Below are 12,718 nucleotides of genomic sequence, written 5' to 3' on the forward strand. Positions count from 1 at the left end.
CCGGCCTTGAGTGTGACAGGGGGCAGTGCCCCAACCCCCCAATCGGCACTACCCTGAGTGTGACTGAGGGTAGCATCGCAACCTCCTGATCCGCCCTGCTCTGTGCATGACAGGGAGCGGCGCCCCAACTCCCCAATCGGCCCTGCTCTGAGTCCGACCAGGGGCTGCACCTAGGGATTGGGCCTGCCCTCTGCCACCTGGGAGCAGGCGTAAGCCAGCAGGTCGTTATCTCCCGAGGAGTCCCAGACTGCGAGAGGGCACAGGCCAGGCTGAGGGACCCCTCCTTCCCCCCGAGTGCACAAATGTTTGTGCACCGGGTTTCTAGTATACATATACAAAAAGTAATAATAGAGTAGTAAATTATTAAATGCCAAATAAATATTTCTCAACAGTGTTCAGAAATGGGGAAAAGTCACTGTGATTAAATGTAGCCATGGAGAGTTCCAGAAAGATGTAAAACCTAAACTCAGCTTTGAAGACTGAGGTAGGACTTGTATATAGAGAAAGAGACAAGACTCAAAGTAGGAGTAAACAGTGCAAAAAAATGAAAGGCAGAAAAAGAAACACATTTTGGAGTAAATCGTCTGAACCAGATAAATCATCTGAACTAGGTTTTCACAGAACAGTACAGGTATTACTGGTTAATGAGATTTAATCCCAACAGCTTCAATAGTCAGTTGGTAACACCTATTAAAATTTCTGTTCTCCTATTCCATTCTTGCTCTTAACTCTCTTCTTTGGTTTTAATAGGAAATTTTGAGAACTTATTGAAACATTTTTAAAGAAAACTAAAGCAAATAAACCATTTGTGGTAGGCAAAATAATGGTCCTCCAAAGATCCCTAATCCCTGGAACTTGTGATAGTTTACCTTACATAGCAAAGACACTTTGCAGATGGAATTAAGGTGATACACCTTAAAAAAAGGCAATTTCCCCAGATTGCCTTAGTGGGTCCAAGGTAATCACATAGGACCTAAAAGTGGAAGAGGCTGGCAGAAGAGGCAGAGATGTAGATAGAAGAGTTAGGAGATATTCAAGCAAGACAGAAACTCGATCCTCCACTGCTAGCTTTAATGATGGAGGAGGAGGCCATAAGCCAGAGAATGCAAACAGCCTCTAAAAACTGGGAAAAACCCTCAGTGACAACCATCAAGGAAACTCAAACCTCAGTCTTACAGACTCAAGGAACTAAATTATGCCAACAAACTGAATAAGTAAGGAAACAGATTATTCCTCAGAGCCTCCAGAAATGAACAGAACCCTGCCAACAGTTTAATTGTATTTATTTTTTTATTTTTTATTTTTTTAATATATTTTATTGAATTTTCACAGGGAGGAAGGGAGAGGGACAGAGAGTTAGAAACATTGATGAGAGAGAAACATCGATCAGCTGCCTCCTGCCCACCCCCTACTGGAGATGTGCCTGCAACCAAGGTACATGCCGTTGACCGGAATTGAACCCGGGACCCTTTAGTCCGCAGGCCAACACTCTTATCCACTGAGCCAAACTGGCTAAGGCAACAGTTTAATTTTAGTGTGGTGAGAACCATATATGATTCCTGACCTGTGGAACTACTAGCAAATAAATTTGTATTGGTTTAAGCCATTAAGCTTGTGGCAATTTGTTACAGCAGAAATATAATATTATTCACTATTTATAATAAAGTTATGTAAATAACAAGAAATGTCTAATCGAGATGGCAGAATCTCAGAAGAAAGCCGGGGAAGGTTGAGAGGGTGGGAAGAGATCAACCAAAGAACTTTGTATCCATATATGCATAACCCATGTACACAGACAATAGGATGGTGAAGGGCAGGGACAGAGGTGGGCTAGAAGAGGTCAAAGGGGGTAAAAAGGAGACATATGTAATACTTTCAACATAAAGATTTAAAAAATAATAATTAATAAAACTGAAATGAAATAATCTAATCTAGCCCCGCCGCCATGGCTCAGTAGTTGATCATTGACCTATAAACCAGGAGGTCAGGGTTCAATTTCCGGTCAGGGCATATGCCCAGTTGCAGGCTCCATCCTCAGTGGGGGGTGTGCAGGAGGCAGCCGATCAATGATTCTCTCTCATCATTAATGTTTCTATCTTTCCCTCTCTCTTCTTTCCTGTCTGAAATCAATAAAAATATATTACACAAATAAAAACAAAATAATCTAATCTAGATCAGATAAAGTAATCTAGATTAGATAGAATAATCTAATTAGATAAAATAATCTAGAAATGTTGACTTTATTTTTTAATTTCCATCCTTAATCAACATATTGCTTGACTGATGTTAAATGTTCATAATACAAACATAAAGAAAATATGTTCAGATGTAAAGTTTGTTTTCTTTTTAAAAGTACTTTTTGATAACTAAAATCAAAATATATCAAATAAGGACCAAGTGAGATAAAAAATATTGTAACACTGATATTCACAAATCCAGACCACATGAAAGAAATCACTTACTTTGAGCCCATCGATAAAGTCTTTCATAAGCTGTTTCTTGAAGCAAGGCCATCTGTTCCATAATTTCTAAACTAAAAAAAATAAATAAATAAAAAAATGCATTACAATTTAAACTTTTAGCCAACAGCTACATCTAAGCACCTAAATATTGTTTAATTACAGAATGATTTGGTTACATCATGTTAGTTTTTTATCATTTTATGGAATGATTTTCAATTTTTTTATAGTTAAACAAATGTCAAATTTTATTACCATCACTTTGTTACCCAATTGCTGTTTTACTCTAAGCACATCAGGATATAACTCCCTCCTTACCCAAGGACACATAAAGATTAAACTTTTTCAAAAAGAACCTAGAATTTTTTTAATTTTGGAAATGTAAGAGGCAATGCAATTATGAACTGAAAAGGTTACTCACCCTGCTGTTTGTTGGTTTGTACGCAAGAGAACTTTGACATCGTTATGAATCTGTTTTACTCTTCCCAATCCCTTGAAAAAATCCTTTAAAATTAAGAATGCAATCTTAATATGTCCATGTTTTCAGGTAAAATTACATTACTCTGAAATATTACTACAAAGGAAAAACAAATACTTTCTATACTGATCTTAACTTTCTCTAAATTTTTATGTAAAGTGTAATATATTTATTCAAATTTCAAAACATATACTAATTCAATATCTACTATATGCCAATTGTCTGCTGCCATCGATGAAAAATTTATAAAGAGGAAGTGTATAGTCTAGTGAAGAGAAATGCAAACCTAAAGATTATCACAAAGAAAAATGTGCTATGGAATACACATCCTATGACTTAGTTAAGCATGGCTTTCTTATCATTAAACATGATATTTTATATATCTTTTATATACCCATTCTTGTCCCCACATCTAAGAGTAGACTGCAAAGTTAGATGTATAAAAGATGCTCATTAAATATTAAAAGCTGACAGATACTGAATGCCAAGATATTTTTATTTTAGAAAAACATATTGGAGCCTTAGTTTATAAAAACAAACAGTGTTCTAAACATGAAAATAATAAATGTGTTACTTTTCTTTGATGAATTCAATTTAAATAAAAAACATCCCCTCTAATACAGTTTATTTTTCTCCCAAGAAGAGAAAAGGTGAGATGTCAAATACTTAAAATGTGCAAAGTTCCTCAAACTACAAGGGCTAATAGTAATGTCCTTACCCACAGGTAACTGCTTACATTCCAGCCTGGACTGTAAGATAATAGCGACATCTATCAGAGCCACTCCATGAGACTCCACCCGCACTTTAAGAACTCTTCCTGCCCTCAGACCCCAGAATAATGACAGCAAGTGTACATTTGTAGTTCCTCCCAGTTAGGAGAATGAAAAATTCCTTTCTGGAAAAACTGAATGTTTTCAAGTAAAAAAAAAGGAAAGAAAACGTTTCTCTGTTGTTTAGCATTTTGAGAGGTTTTATAATTCTATGTCAGTTTGGAAAGAATGGCATAGGTTAAAAATTAATTAGATGAAAAAATAAGGAATTTCCAAATCTAGAAAAGACAAAAAATTGTAAAATGAAGAATATGTAATCACTGTAATGTCACTGAAATAAAAACGGAAAATGCCATGTACTGTACTGTGAGGTACAAAGGGAAGAGAGTGTGTGTGTGTGTGTGTGTGTGTGTGTGTATGGGGGGGTGGGGCTGAGGGGAAGAGGCTAAATCCTCACATTTCAGGTTAGGAAATCAATAAAAAATAGTTAACACAGATAATTAAAACATATTTGTTAAATGAAAGAACATATAGTTTATTCTTTATAATTTATCTAATATCCTGTACACTCCCATCCCTGGAATAACAGGCACTAAATTTAGTACACATAACTAACAGTAATCTTTAAATGCATTTGATTGGATAACTTACTGCCTTTCCATCCCCACTACATTAAAAGCAAATTCTTTTTAATAATAGCTCTATAGAATTTACAAAAGCAGCAATTAACAGGTTTGAAATGGTTGACAAAAGACTTAGAGATAAGGAGAAGTGGAAGAGGTGATGTAGCTTTTCTTTATAAGCCTTGTGCCCTTTAAAAAGAACATGTACTGGTTTGAAAAAAATAAAACAATTTAAAATATGCATCTTAATTTCCAAATTTAAAAATATTTTCAAATCAAACATTTTTTAAATGATAAAATAAAGCCTTAAAAATGACATCTGTAACTGCAATACTTTAAATGAATATAACAAAAGCAAGATACCTCAGTAATAGGTCCTTCTCTTGTACCTCGGAGAACACTCATTTCATCAGAAGTTAGTTGGAACTTGGATAAGAAAGCATCGGCAACTTGTGCTCTTATTTCTAATTTTTGACTGTAGTAACAAAAAACAAAAACATAATAAAAATCAAATACATTGTGCCTTTGCATAGCTTTAAAACAAATTATGTCTAACATACTAACCTGTTAAAATAAAGGTGTGAAAGATTCTCAACATCTCTAAAAGTATAATTTCTACCTCAAAACTGGAAGCTCGTCAGGTATGTAGGTGATAAAATTATCTAATATCATTCTACCTCAGATATTTGCACATAGTAAAAGGAGTTAACGTAAGTTCACATATGGTCCCTACAAGTACTTAAATAGTTCACATTATAATAGTAAGGTTATCTTACAGGAGAAAAATATGCCCATGTTCAACTATTTTCTTCTCAGTATTAAAATTCCTAAGCTTTGAAGTTTTCACATGAAGTACACAGCAACCAAAAATCAGGTATATTGTTTTTTGTTTTTTAATTTTCAGTTAGAGCTAGAACTCCAAAACTCATTTACTAATTTCCTTATAAACCTATAGTCACTTCTCACTTTTGCCTTCCTGGCTTTTTCTGTACACTATGGTAATAAAAAAGTCTTTTAAAATATATTAACTGATTGCAACCTATTTAGGCTAGTTGAAAATTAGGAAAAGGCCAACTCTAGTCTGGAATGCAACTTGCCAGGACCTGAAGGACTGAGCAGAGTGACCATCAAAAGGCAAGTTAGAAATACAAACTACCTGAGCAGAACCTCAACATTCCTGGCTTCTGTCTCTTAGCTTTGAAGATATATATAAATAAAATTCTAAGTGCTTCTTTAGTAGTATTCACAAGGCAGTAATATTCTATAATCTAATAATACCCCCGCCCCAAATGAACAAAGATAAGTATTAACACTATTTGTATAGATAGTCCAATGTATCTATCATCTTTGGTTTATACTCTTGGGTTGTGAGGTTTTAAATTCACAAAGTCAAATACTCCTGCTGAGTAACATAAAAAGCTAAAAAGGAAAATTCTTCTAGGTGGCAGCAATGTTCTATTCATAGCAAATGATAACATAAATCACCTAATTAAAGATATAGATTTAAATGGCATGTGTCCTTAATCATCAAATCATCATATTATTGATTATGAAAATTTACCTTAACAGGTTTTAATATTTTTTAAAAGACTTTGTATTTCACATTAATATATTAACTGGATTTGTTTGGTCAAATAAATAGGGAATGCTTTTTAACCATCTCCTCACTTCATGGCAGTCCAAGAGCAAATAAGAGCACATTTGAGTGCATCCAGGGGCACATCGCCAACCAGGCATGAAGCTTAAAGGGAAGAGAGCAGGCTGCGGGGCTGCCAGAGGTTGTGGTCAGCACATACTCCTGTTAGGTCCCAGGGGTCAGGGGCATTTGTTCCAGCCCACCCAGCACATCCCAAATGGCATGCTGGGCAGACACGCTTCTCCAATTCCAGAAGCCCCTTCGAGAGGGGAAAGAGAGAAGGCAATGGGAAACAAATTCCAGAAACACTAGCAGGAAGCAGAAGGTTCCCTTCCTTGCACCTCAGAGGCCTGTTCCTGATGCCACCCAGCCCCTGGAACTCATGTTAAAGCTCCAAAAGTCACACTGTGGTGGCAACAGAATGACCAAGGTCAGGGCAGAGAAGGCAGGTGTGACTGGGGCAGGAGGCTAGCTGGCAAGGGAATGTGGACTGACAGTCCTGTGGAATATGGCCTCCATGGCTGGTCACAGCCCAGAGTGCAAGTGCAGACAATGTGATCAGGGCTGACAGGGTTCTCGGGAGGACCTGAGGCTGAAGATAAAGTGGCTAAAAAATGAGGGAGCTGGAATGCGGAGGCAGAGGTGGCCAGAGAGTCTCCCCTTGGGTAGAAGCTACTAGAACAGGGCAGGAACTCAGAGAGGCGCTGAGACCCCACGGAGAGCCCCAGAGATTCTGAGAAGGAAGGGCGCTGAGCAAGCGTCAGTTCTGGGCTGGTGCGGGAAGCTGCAGGCAAGCAGCCCCTCCCTTCTGTTAAAGCCAGTTCCTGGTGTTTTGCAATCAGACAGGGAAGAACAAGCCCCTCACCCCCACGCCCACCCCCATCACCCTTCATCCTTCACTCCAGATTTGGCCCCTAGGGGAGGGAAAGGAAAGAGGATGAGAGGCACGAGGCAGAAGGTGAGGGGTCTACTGGATTTTTTTATCTTCCAGAAGAGGGGTAATGGGTGGGAGGTAGGGGCTGGTTTGTGGGCATGTAGAGTTTGTGTGGGTTGCCCAGGTTGTAACAGGCACTAGCAGCTGCTTCTGCAGCCTTGACTCTGGCTGCAGGAGTGGAGAGGACATCAGGGCTGCTGACCTGTGGTTCCCTGGGCCCAGGGTAGGGTGGTGGTGGGAGCTTCACATATCCCCTGGCCTTGTCCATTATGGGAGGTCTTAGATAGAACTCAGGCGGGGAGTGGGGGTAGTGGTAGCCAGGAAGCAGGGGCACATTCCATTGGCGACAGGCAGTGGAAAGACATAGACCCCACTGGGGCAGGTAGTAGTACTCAAAGGTTCCAGTGGGGGCTTAGCCTTTGGAGCAGCGGTTCTCAACCTGTGGGTCGTGACCTCTTTGGGGGTCAAACGACCCTTTCACAGGGGTCACCTAAGACCATCAGAAAACACATATATAATTACATATTGTTTTTGTGATTAACCACTATGCTTTAATTATGTTCAATTTGTAACAATGAAATTGGGGGTCACCACATCATGAGGAACTGTATTAAAGGGTCGCCGCATTAGGAAGGTTGAGAACCACTGCCTGGAGGCTTGCAATGCCACCTGTAGCTGTTTAATCTAAGATAAAGCTCCAATCATTATCATAGAGGATTAAAGTAATTATAAAACTTCATAAAATTCTTTAAGACCATACAAATGAACTATTTCAACTAAAACATTTTTGGAGCTTCTTTTGAATCTTTAGAGTCTTTGTTAGGCACAAAGAAAATTAATCTTTTTATAGTTTCACTAGAGGCCCAGAGCACAAAATTCTTGCGCAGGTACGGTCCCTAGGCCCGGCCTGCGATCAGGGCCATCTTCCCCAGCTGCCTGCAGCCGGCACTGACCCCTGCTGCCACCCACCCGCAGTTCCCCGCTCGCCATCGGGTGATCGATGCCTGACGGCCGGGGGAAGGGACCAAGAGGTCGGCTGTTCCCACCCACTCGTCAGCCCTGCCCCTGCAATGGTTGGCCTTCAGGCGATTGGAGCCTGCTGGCCGGGAAAAGGAACCAAGAGGTGGTCAGTGCACCTCACAGTGACTGGTCCAGTGGTCATTCTGATCATTCTGTCATTAGGGTCAATTTGCATATTACCCTTTTATTATATAGGAGGTCTGGTGCACAGGTGGGGGCCAGCTGGCCTGCCCTGAAGGAGGCCCTGGATCGGGGTGGGGGGTCCCTGCTGGGGGATGGGGCCCCTGGGGCAGGGGCCACAGGGTTTGCAGGCCAGCCCCACCCCCGATCAGGGTGGGGGTCCCTGCTAGAATGGGGTGACCTGGGCAAGGGGCCGCCAGCGGTTTGCAGGTCAACCATGCCCGTGATCAGGGTGGGGGTCCCCGCTGGGGGGTGGGGCCAGCCTGGGCAAGGGGCCAGGGCTGTCTGCAGGTCAGCCACGCCCCCAGCTTTGTCAGGAAGGATGTTCAGAAGACATCCAGTCTCATTAGCATATTATCCTTTTATTAGCATAGATTTTATTTTTACCAAATCAAGTATTACCTTTTTTTTATTTCAAAATTCATTTATTTATATTATCACAAGAATTTGAACATTACGTTTGCCATTTAAAGAAAAGGAAGAATTATTAGTCTTCAACTTTTGTAAACTTTAAAATGATTATAAAAACATTTATACTTTTTTTCATTTACTTGTGAGAACAAAGCTTTCTTTGATGATTACAATCAAGAATTCAAAGAGCTAATTCTTAAAATGTCTTGATCAGGAATTGATAGTACACATTTCAAGTATACATTTTTATATTAAAAGTTATGAAAAAAAGGTTATTAAAATTTCTACCAAAATTTGAAAAATATATTTGATATTTATACAAATTCAATGTTTAACACTGTCTGTAATTCTGTGCATTTATTTTTTAAAATTACATGGTGTGAGAAAGCAATGGCATTTTTATTTATTTATTTTTAGTCTTTATTGTTGAGATTATTACATATGTCCCTCTTTTTGCCCCCATTGCCCCCCTCCACCCGGTTCCTGCCCCGCCAGGCCTTCGCCACCCTATTTTCTGTGTCCATAGGTAATGCATATATGGATATAAAATTTTTGTTTAATCTCTTCCCGTCCCCCCATCCCCTAAGTATTATCTTGATCATACAACATTAAAGTTAATTCCCAATAACACGGTTGACTTTTAAAATAAATACTTTGAACCATAGGTTCTAAATCTGGAACAGATTTGGCCCAAAAATATACTTAACAATGACCACACTGCTAAAGCAAGGGTTTGGATCTCCAGGTGACAACTTTTAAAATAGTGATGGAATAAATTCTAATAATAAAATCATACTACTCTTTAATTTTACCACATATATTCCTCCACTCCCCCTTCTCCTCCTCCCCCCGCCCCCCACATGGATGTTTCTCTGCCCCCCCCGCCCACCATCTCCCTCCCTTCCACTCTCTCTAGAAATCAATGAAAAAATATCCTCAGGTGAGGATTAAAAACAACAACAAAAAAAAACTACTAAAAAATAAAATAAGAAATATTCAGATAGGATGAGAAAACAAATAACATAGCTGACTAAAGCTACTGCAATTAAGCACAAAAGAGCCTAAGCTTGCTAGCCACCACAGCCTATTAGAAATAAGCTATGCTAAACAGGTTTCTTTATCTAACAAAAGAGGAGGGGGATGGAGAAGTACAGTTTCCTGATATATGTCAGGAGTGTTCTACACCTATATAAATTAGTTAATCATCACACAGACATTATTCTCTTTTATCAGAGGTAGAAACTGAGGCCGTGGGAGATTAAAAAATAACTTGTACAAAATAAAAAATCTAATGAGATTTAGATTAGAAGTGAGATTTTTGTCCTCAAAGCCTACATTCTTTCCATGTGAACATAGTATACCTCAAAAAGAAACAAACATTCACCAGAGACTTTTTTTCAGTTCAGAGAGAAATGGCAGGTGGGCTTTTACAAGAGATAATAATATATATAATAAATAATTACTTCAACTGTATTAAAAAAGATGGAAGTCTGACCATATAGATTTAGTCTTTCTGGACCATCAATGATCTAAATATTAAGGGGAAATGTTAAGGTGCAGTTCTATGAAGACAATTCTACACTGAACTTTACCTGTCAGAGCATCAGCTATCACAATGACTGACCTTTGTCAACACCAGTTAGAAAAATATTCATATCCTGTATACATTTACTTTCTGAATGAGGATAATATGTTATCCAAATAAGCCCACTGAATTTCTATTTCTAAAGCTAATTGTTTAACAAAGTTTCTCGTAAAAAAAAAATTTAAAAATTTATTTAAAAATGGGGAAAAAACACCTCTGCCAGCTCACAGGAATTTGTTATCATAATTTCTGCTATGTAATTTTCCTTAGATACAGTCACACAAAATCCACTTGGTACAACATTTCTGTAGCTCTTGGCATACTAGAATGTCACAAATTTTCATTTGCTAAAAGTATACCAGGCCAAAACACTCTGATAGGCTTACTAAAATAATGATCATAACCTTACTTAGTTTTGAGAAAATATGAACAGAAGAACAATGTTCTAATATTTCTTCCTGTAGACATTAATCAGAATCCCATATATGTTATAAGCTCCAATACAATGCTTATTTTTCAGTTTTTATTTTATGTTCCTTCCCTGACATAATAGTTTCATTCCACATCCATGCACTCAAAAATTTTTTATTGAATCTACATGTTAGGCACTGGAGACGCAAGGAAAGTAAGAAATTGTCACTGTTCTCAAGGAACTCACAATTTAGTAGGAGAAAAGATACAATGAAACCAACAATAAATTACAAGAGAATATAATACACACTACGATACATGACTCCATATTGTATTGATTGAGTCAACAAATATTAGTATACCTATTTGTAAACCACTCCAAGAAATATTTATACAATTACCTCTTGAATGTACCAGAGAAAATAAATCATAGTTAAAAACAAAATAGACAATGATTGTAAAAAAAAAAAATTTAATCTAAAAATACTGCCCGACTGGTGTGGTTTAGTGGTTGAATGTCAACCTATGAACCAGGAGGTCATGGTTCGAATTCTTGGTTAGGGCACATGCCTGGGTTTGGGGTTCGATCCCCAGTGGGGAGCATGCAGACGGCAGCTGATCAATGATTCTCTCTCATCATTGATGTTTTTATCTCTCGCTCCCTCTTCTTCCTCTCTGAAATCAATAAAAATATATTAAAAATATACCTACATTTTAAATAGCAATCATTTTTAATCCTATAGCAAATAATAAACAACACATCGTCAACTCCAAAAAAAGAAATACATTTACCCTTAACCTCAATATCAAGTTGGACAATAGCTTAAACCTTATATGTTATAACAATTTTGAATCATGTTTCTTAATATTTTGTTTTAAATTTGAGTTGGTTTTGTCTATAATTTTCTTTCCATTTAACCTCCAAATTAATGAAAGGGTGATTACATATAAGAAGAACTTACCTTTCAGCTTGAAGCTTAGTGGTTTTTACTATCAAATCTTGAGTCTGTTCTTTTGCTGCCTAAAATTATAAACATACCTAATATCAGTACATTTCAATTTTATTATACTTCATAAAACTAATACTACCACTTACTGGAGTTTAGACCTACAGCAAAGGAGATCATACTCCAGAACTCAAAAGTTTATAAAAACACTCGAGTCGTAATTAAAACATAAGTTTTAAGGCTCATATACTACCTTTACCAAGAAGAACTCACTCAATGTTCTCAAAACATACATCATACTAAGGCTTATAAGAAAGAAAAAGATATCAGGATGCTAAGGAATTTAACAATTTGTGATGCTTTTTGTGAAATAGAAGCACTGGAAGAGCAACTTAAGGAAGAAGAATGTGACTTGTTATGCACATGTTGAGACACCATGAGACCTCTAAATGGAGTTGTAAGTTAAGTCACTGAAATACTCATCAGAAATAGCCAAGATAGAGATAAAAATTTGGGAGCTGAGATATAAAAACTACCTCTCATAGAGAGCTTTGGTGAACATTAGAAACAGCCCTACCTAAAAGACACAGGCTGCTCCTGACCAAGTTCCATACCAAGCAGTCCTCCCTTCCCACAAGCCAGAGCTGAAAGAATCAGGAGCAAAATCCTGAAAAATAAGATGTTCTATCCAAGAATAGGCAAATATTTATAAAGTGGATTAAAACAAAAGACAGATTCTCTCAAAGACCTGAAATAAGGAAGTTATTAATGAGAGAAGAAACAAATGGTTGTAAGACAAGAGACAGAGGGTCTAAGCCTTGAGGGGATATTGAGTCAAGAGTATCTACATCAGGGGTGGGCAAACTTTTTTACTCGAGGGCCACAGTGGGTTCTTACACTGGACCGGAGGGCCGGAACAAAAGCATGGATGGAATGTTTGTGTGAACTACTATAAATTCAAAGTAAACATCATTACATAAAAGGGTACGGTCTTTTTTTTTTTTTAGTTTTATTCATTTCAAACGGGCCGGATCTGGCCCGCAGGCCGTCGTTTGCCCACGGCTGATCTACACTAATAAAAGACAAACATGCAAACTGACCGTATGCATGTTTGCTATGCCTTAAGCCACGCCTACCAGCCAATCAGAGCGACTACATGCAAATTAACCCAACCAAGATGGTGGCCAGCAGCAACGGAGCTGGAGCGAGCAGGAGGCTTGGTTGTCCCAATGATGGAGGAAGCCAAGCTTCCCGCTTGCCGTGG

The 12,718-nt window shown here is 38.2% G+C and overlaps 1 protein-coding gene across 2 annotated transcripts in view; it reads right to left on the minus strand.

The window, feature by feature from the left end:
- COG6 (component of oligomeric golgi complex 6) overlaps positions 1-12,718 on the minus strand; it is a 132,295-nt gene that overhangs the window by 104,926 nt on the left and 14,651 nt on the right. For both annotated transcript variants that reach the window (XM_015565399.1, XM_006765898.2), the window contains exons 4-7: positions 11,470-11,528; positions 4,694-4,805; positions 2,881-2,963; positions 2,463-2,533 (exon numbers count right to left, since the gene is read on the minus strand). In XM_015565399.1, the coding sequence (XP_015420885.1) occupies positions 2,463-2,533; positions 2,881-2,963; positions 4,694-4,805; positions 11,470-11,528 (325 nt within the window). The remainder of the gene's footprint in view (positions 1-2,462; positions 2,534-2,880; positions 2,964-4,693; positions 4,806-11,469; positions 11,529-12,718) is intronic.

This window comes from Myotis davidii, unplaced genomic scaffold (genome assembly GCF_000327345.1).
Source record: "Myotis davidii unplaced genomic scaffold, ASM32734v1 scaffold421, whole genome shotgun sequence".
NCBI classification, from domain to species: Eukaryota; Metazoa; Chordata; class Mammalia; order Chiroptera; family Vespertilionidae; genus Myotis; species Myotis davidii.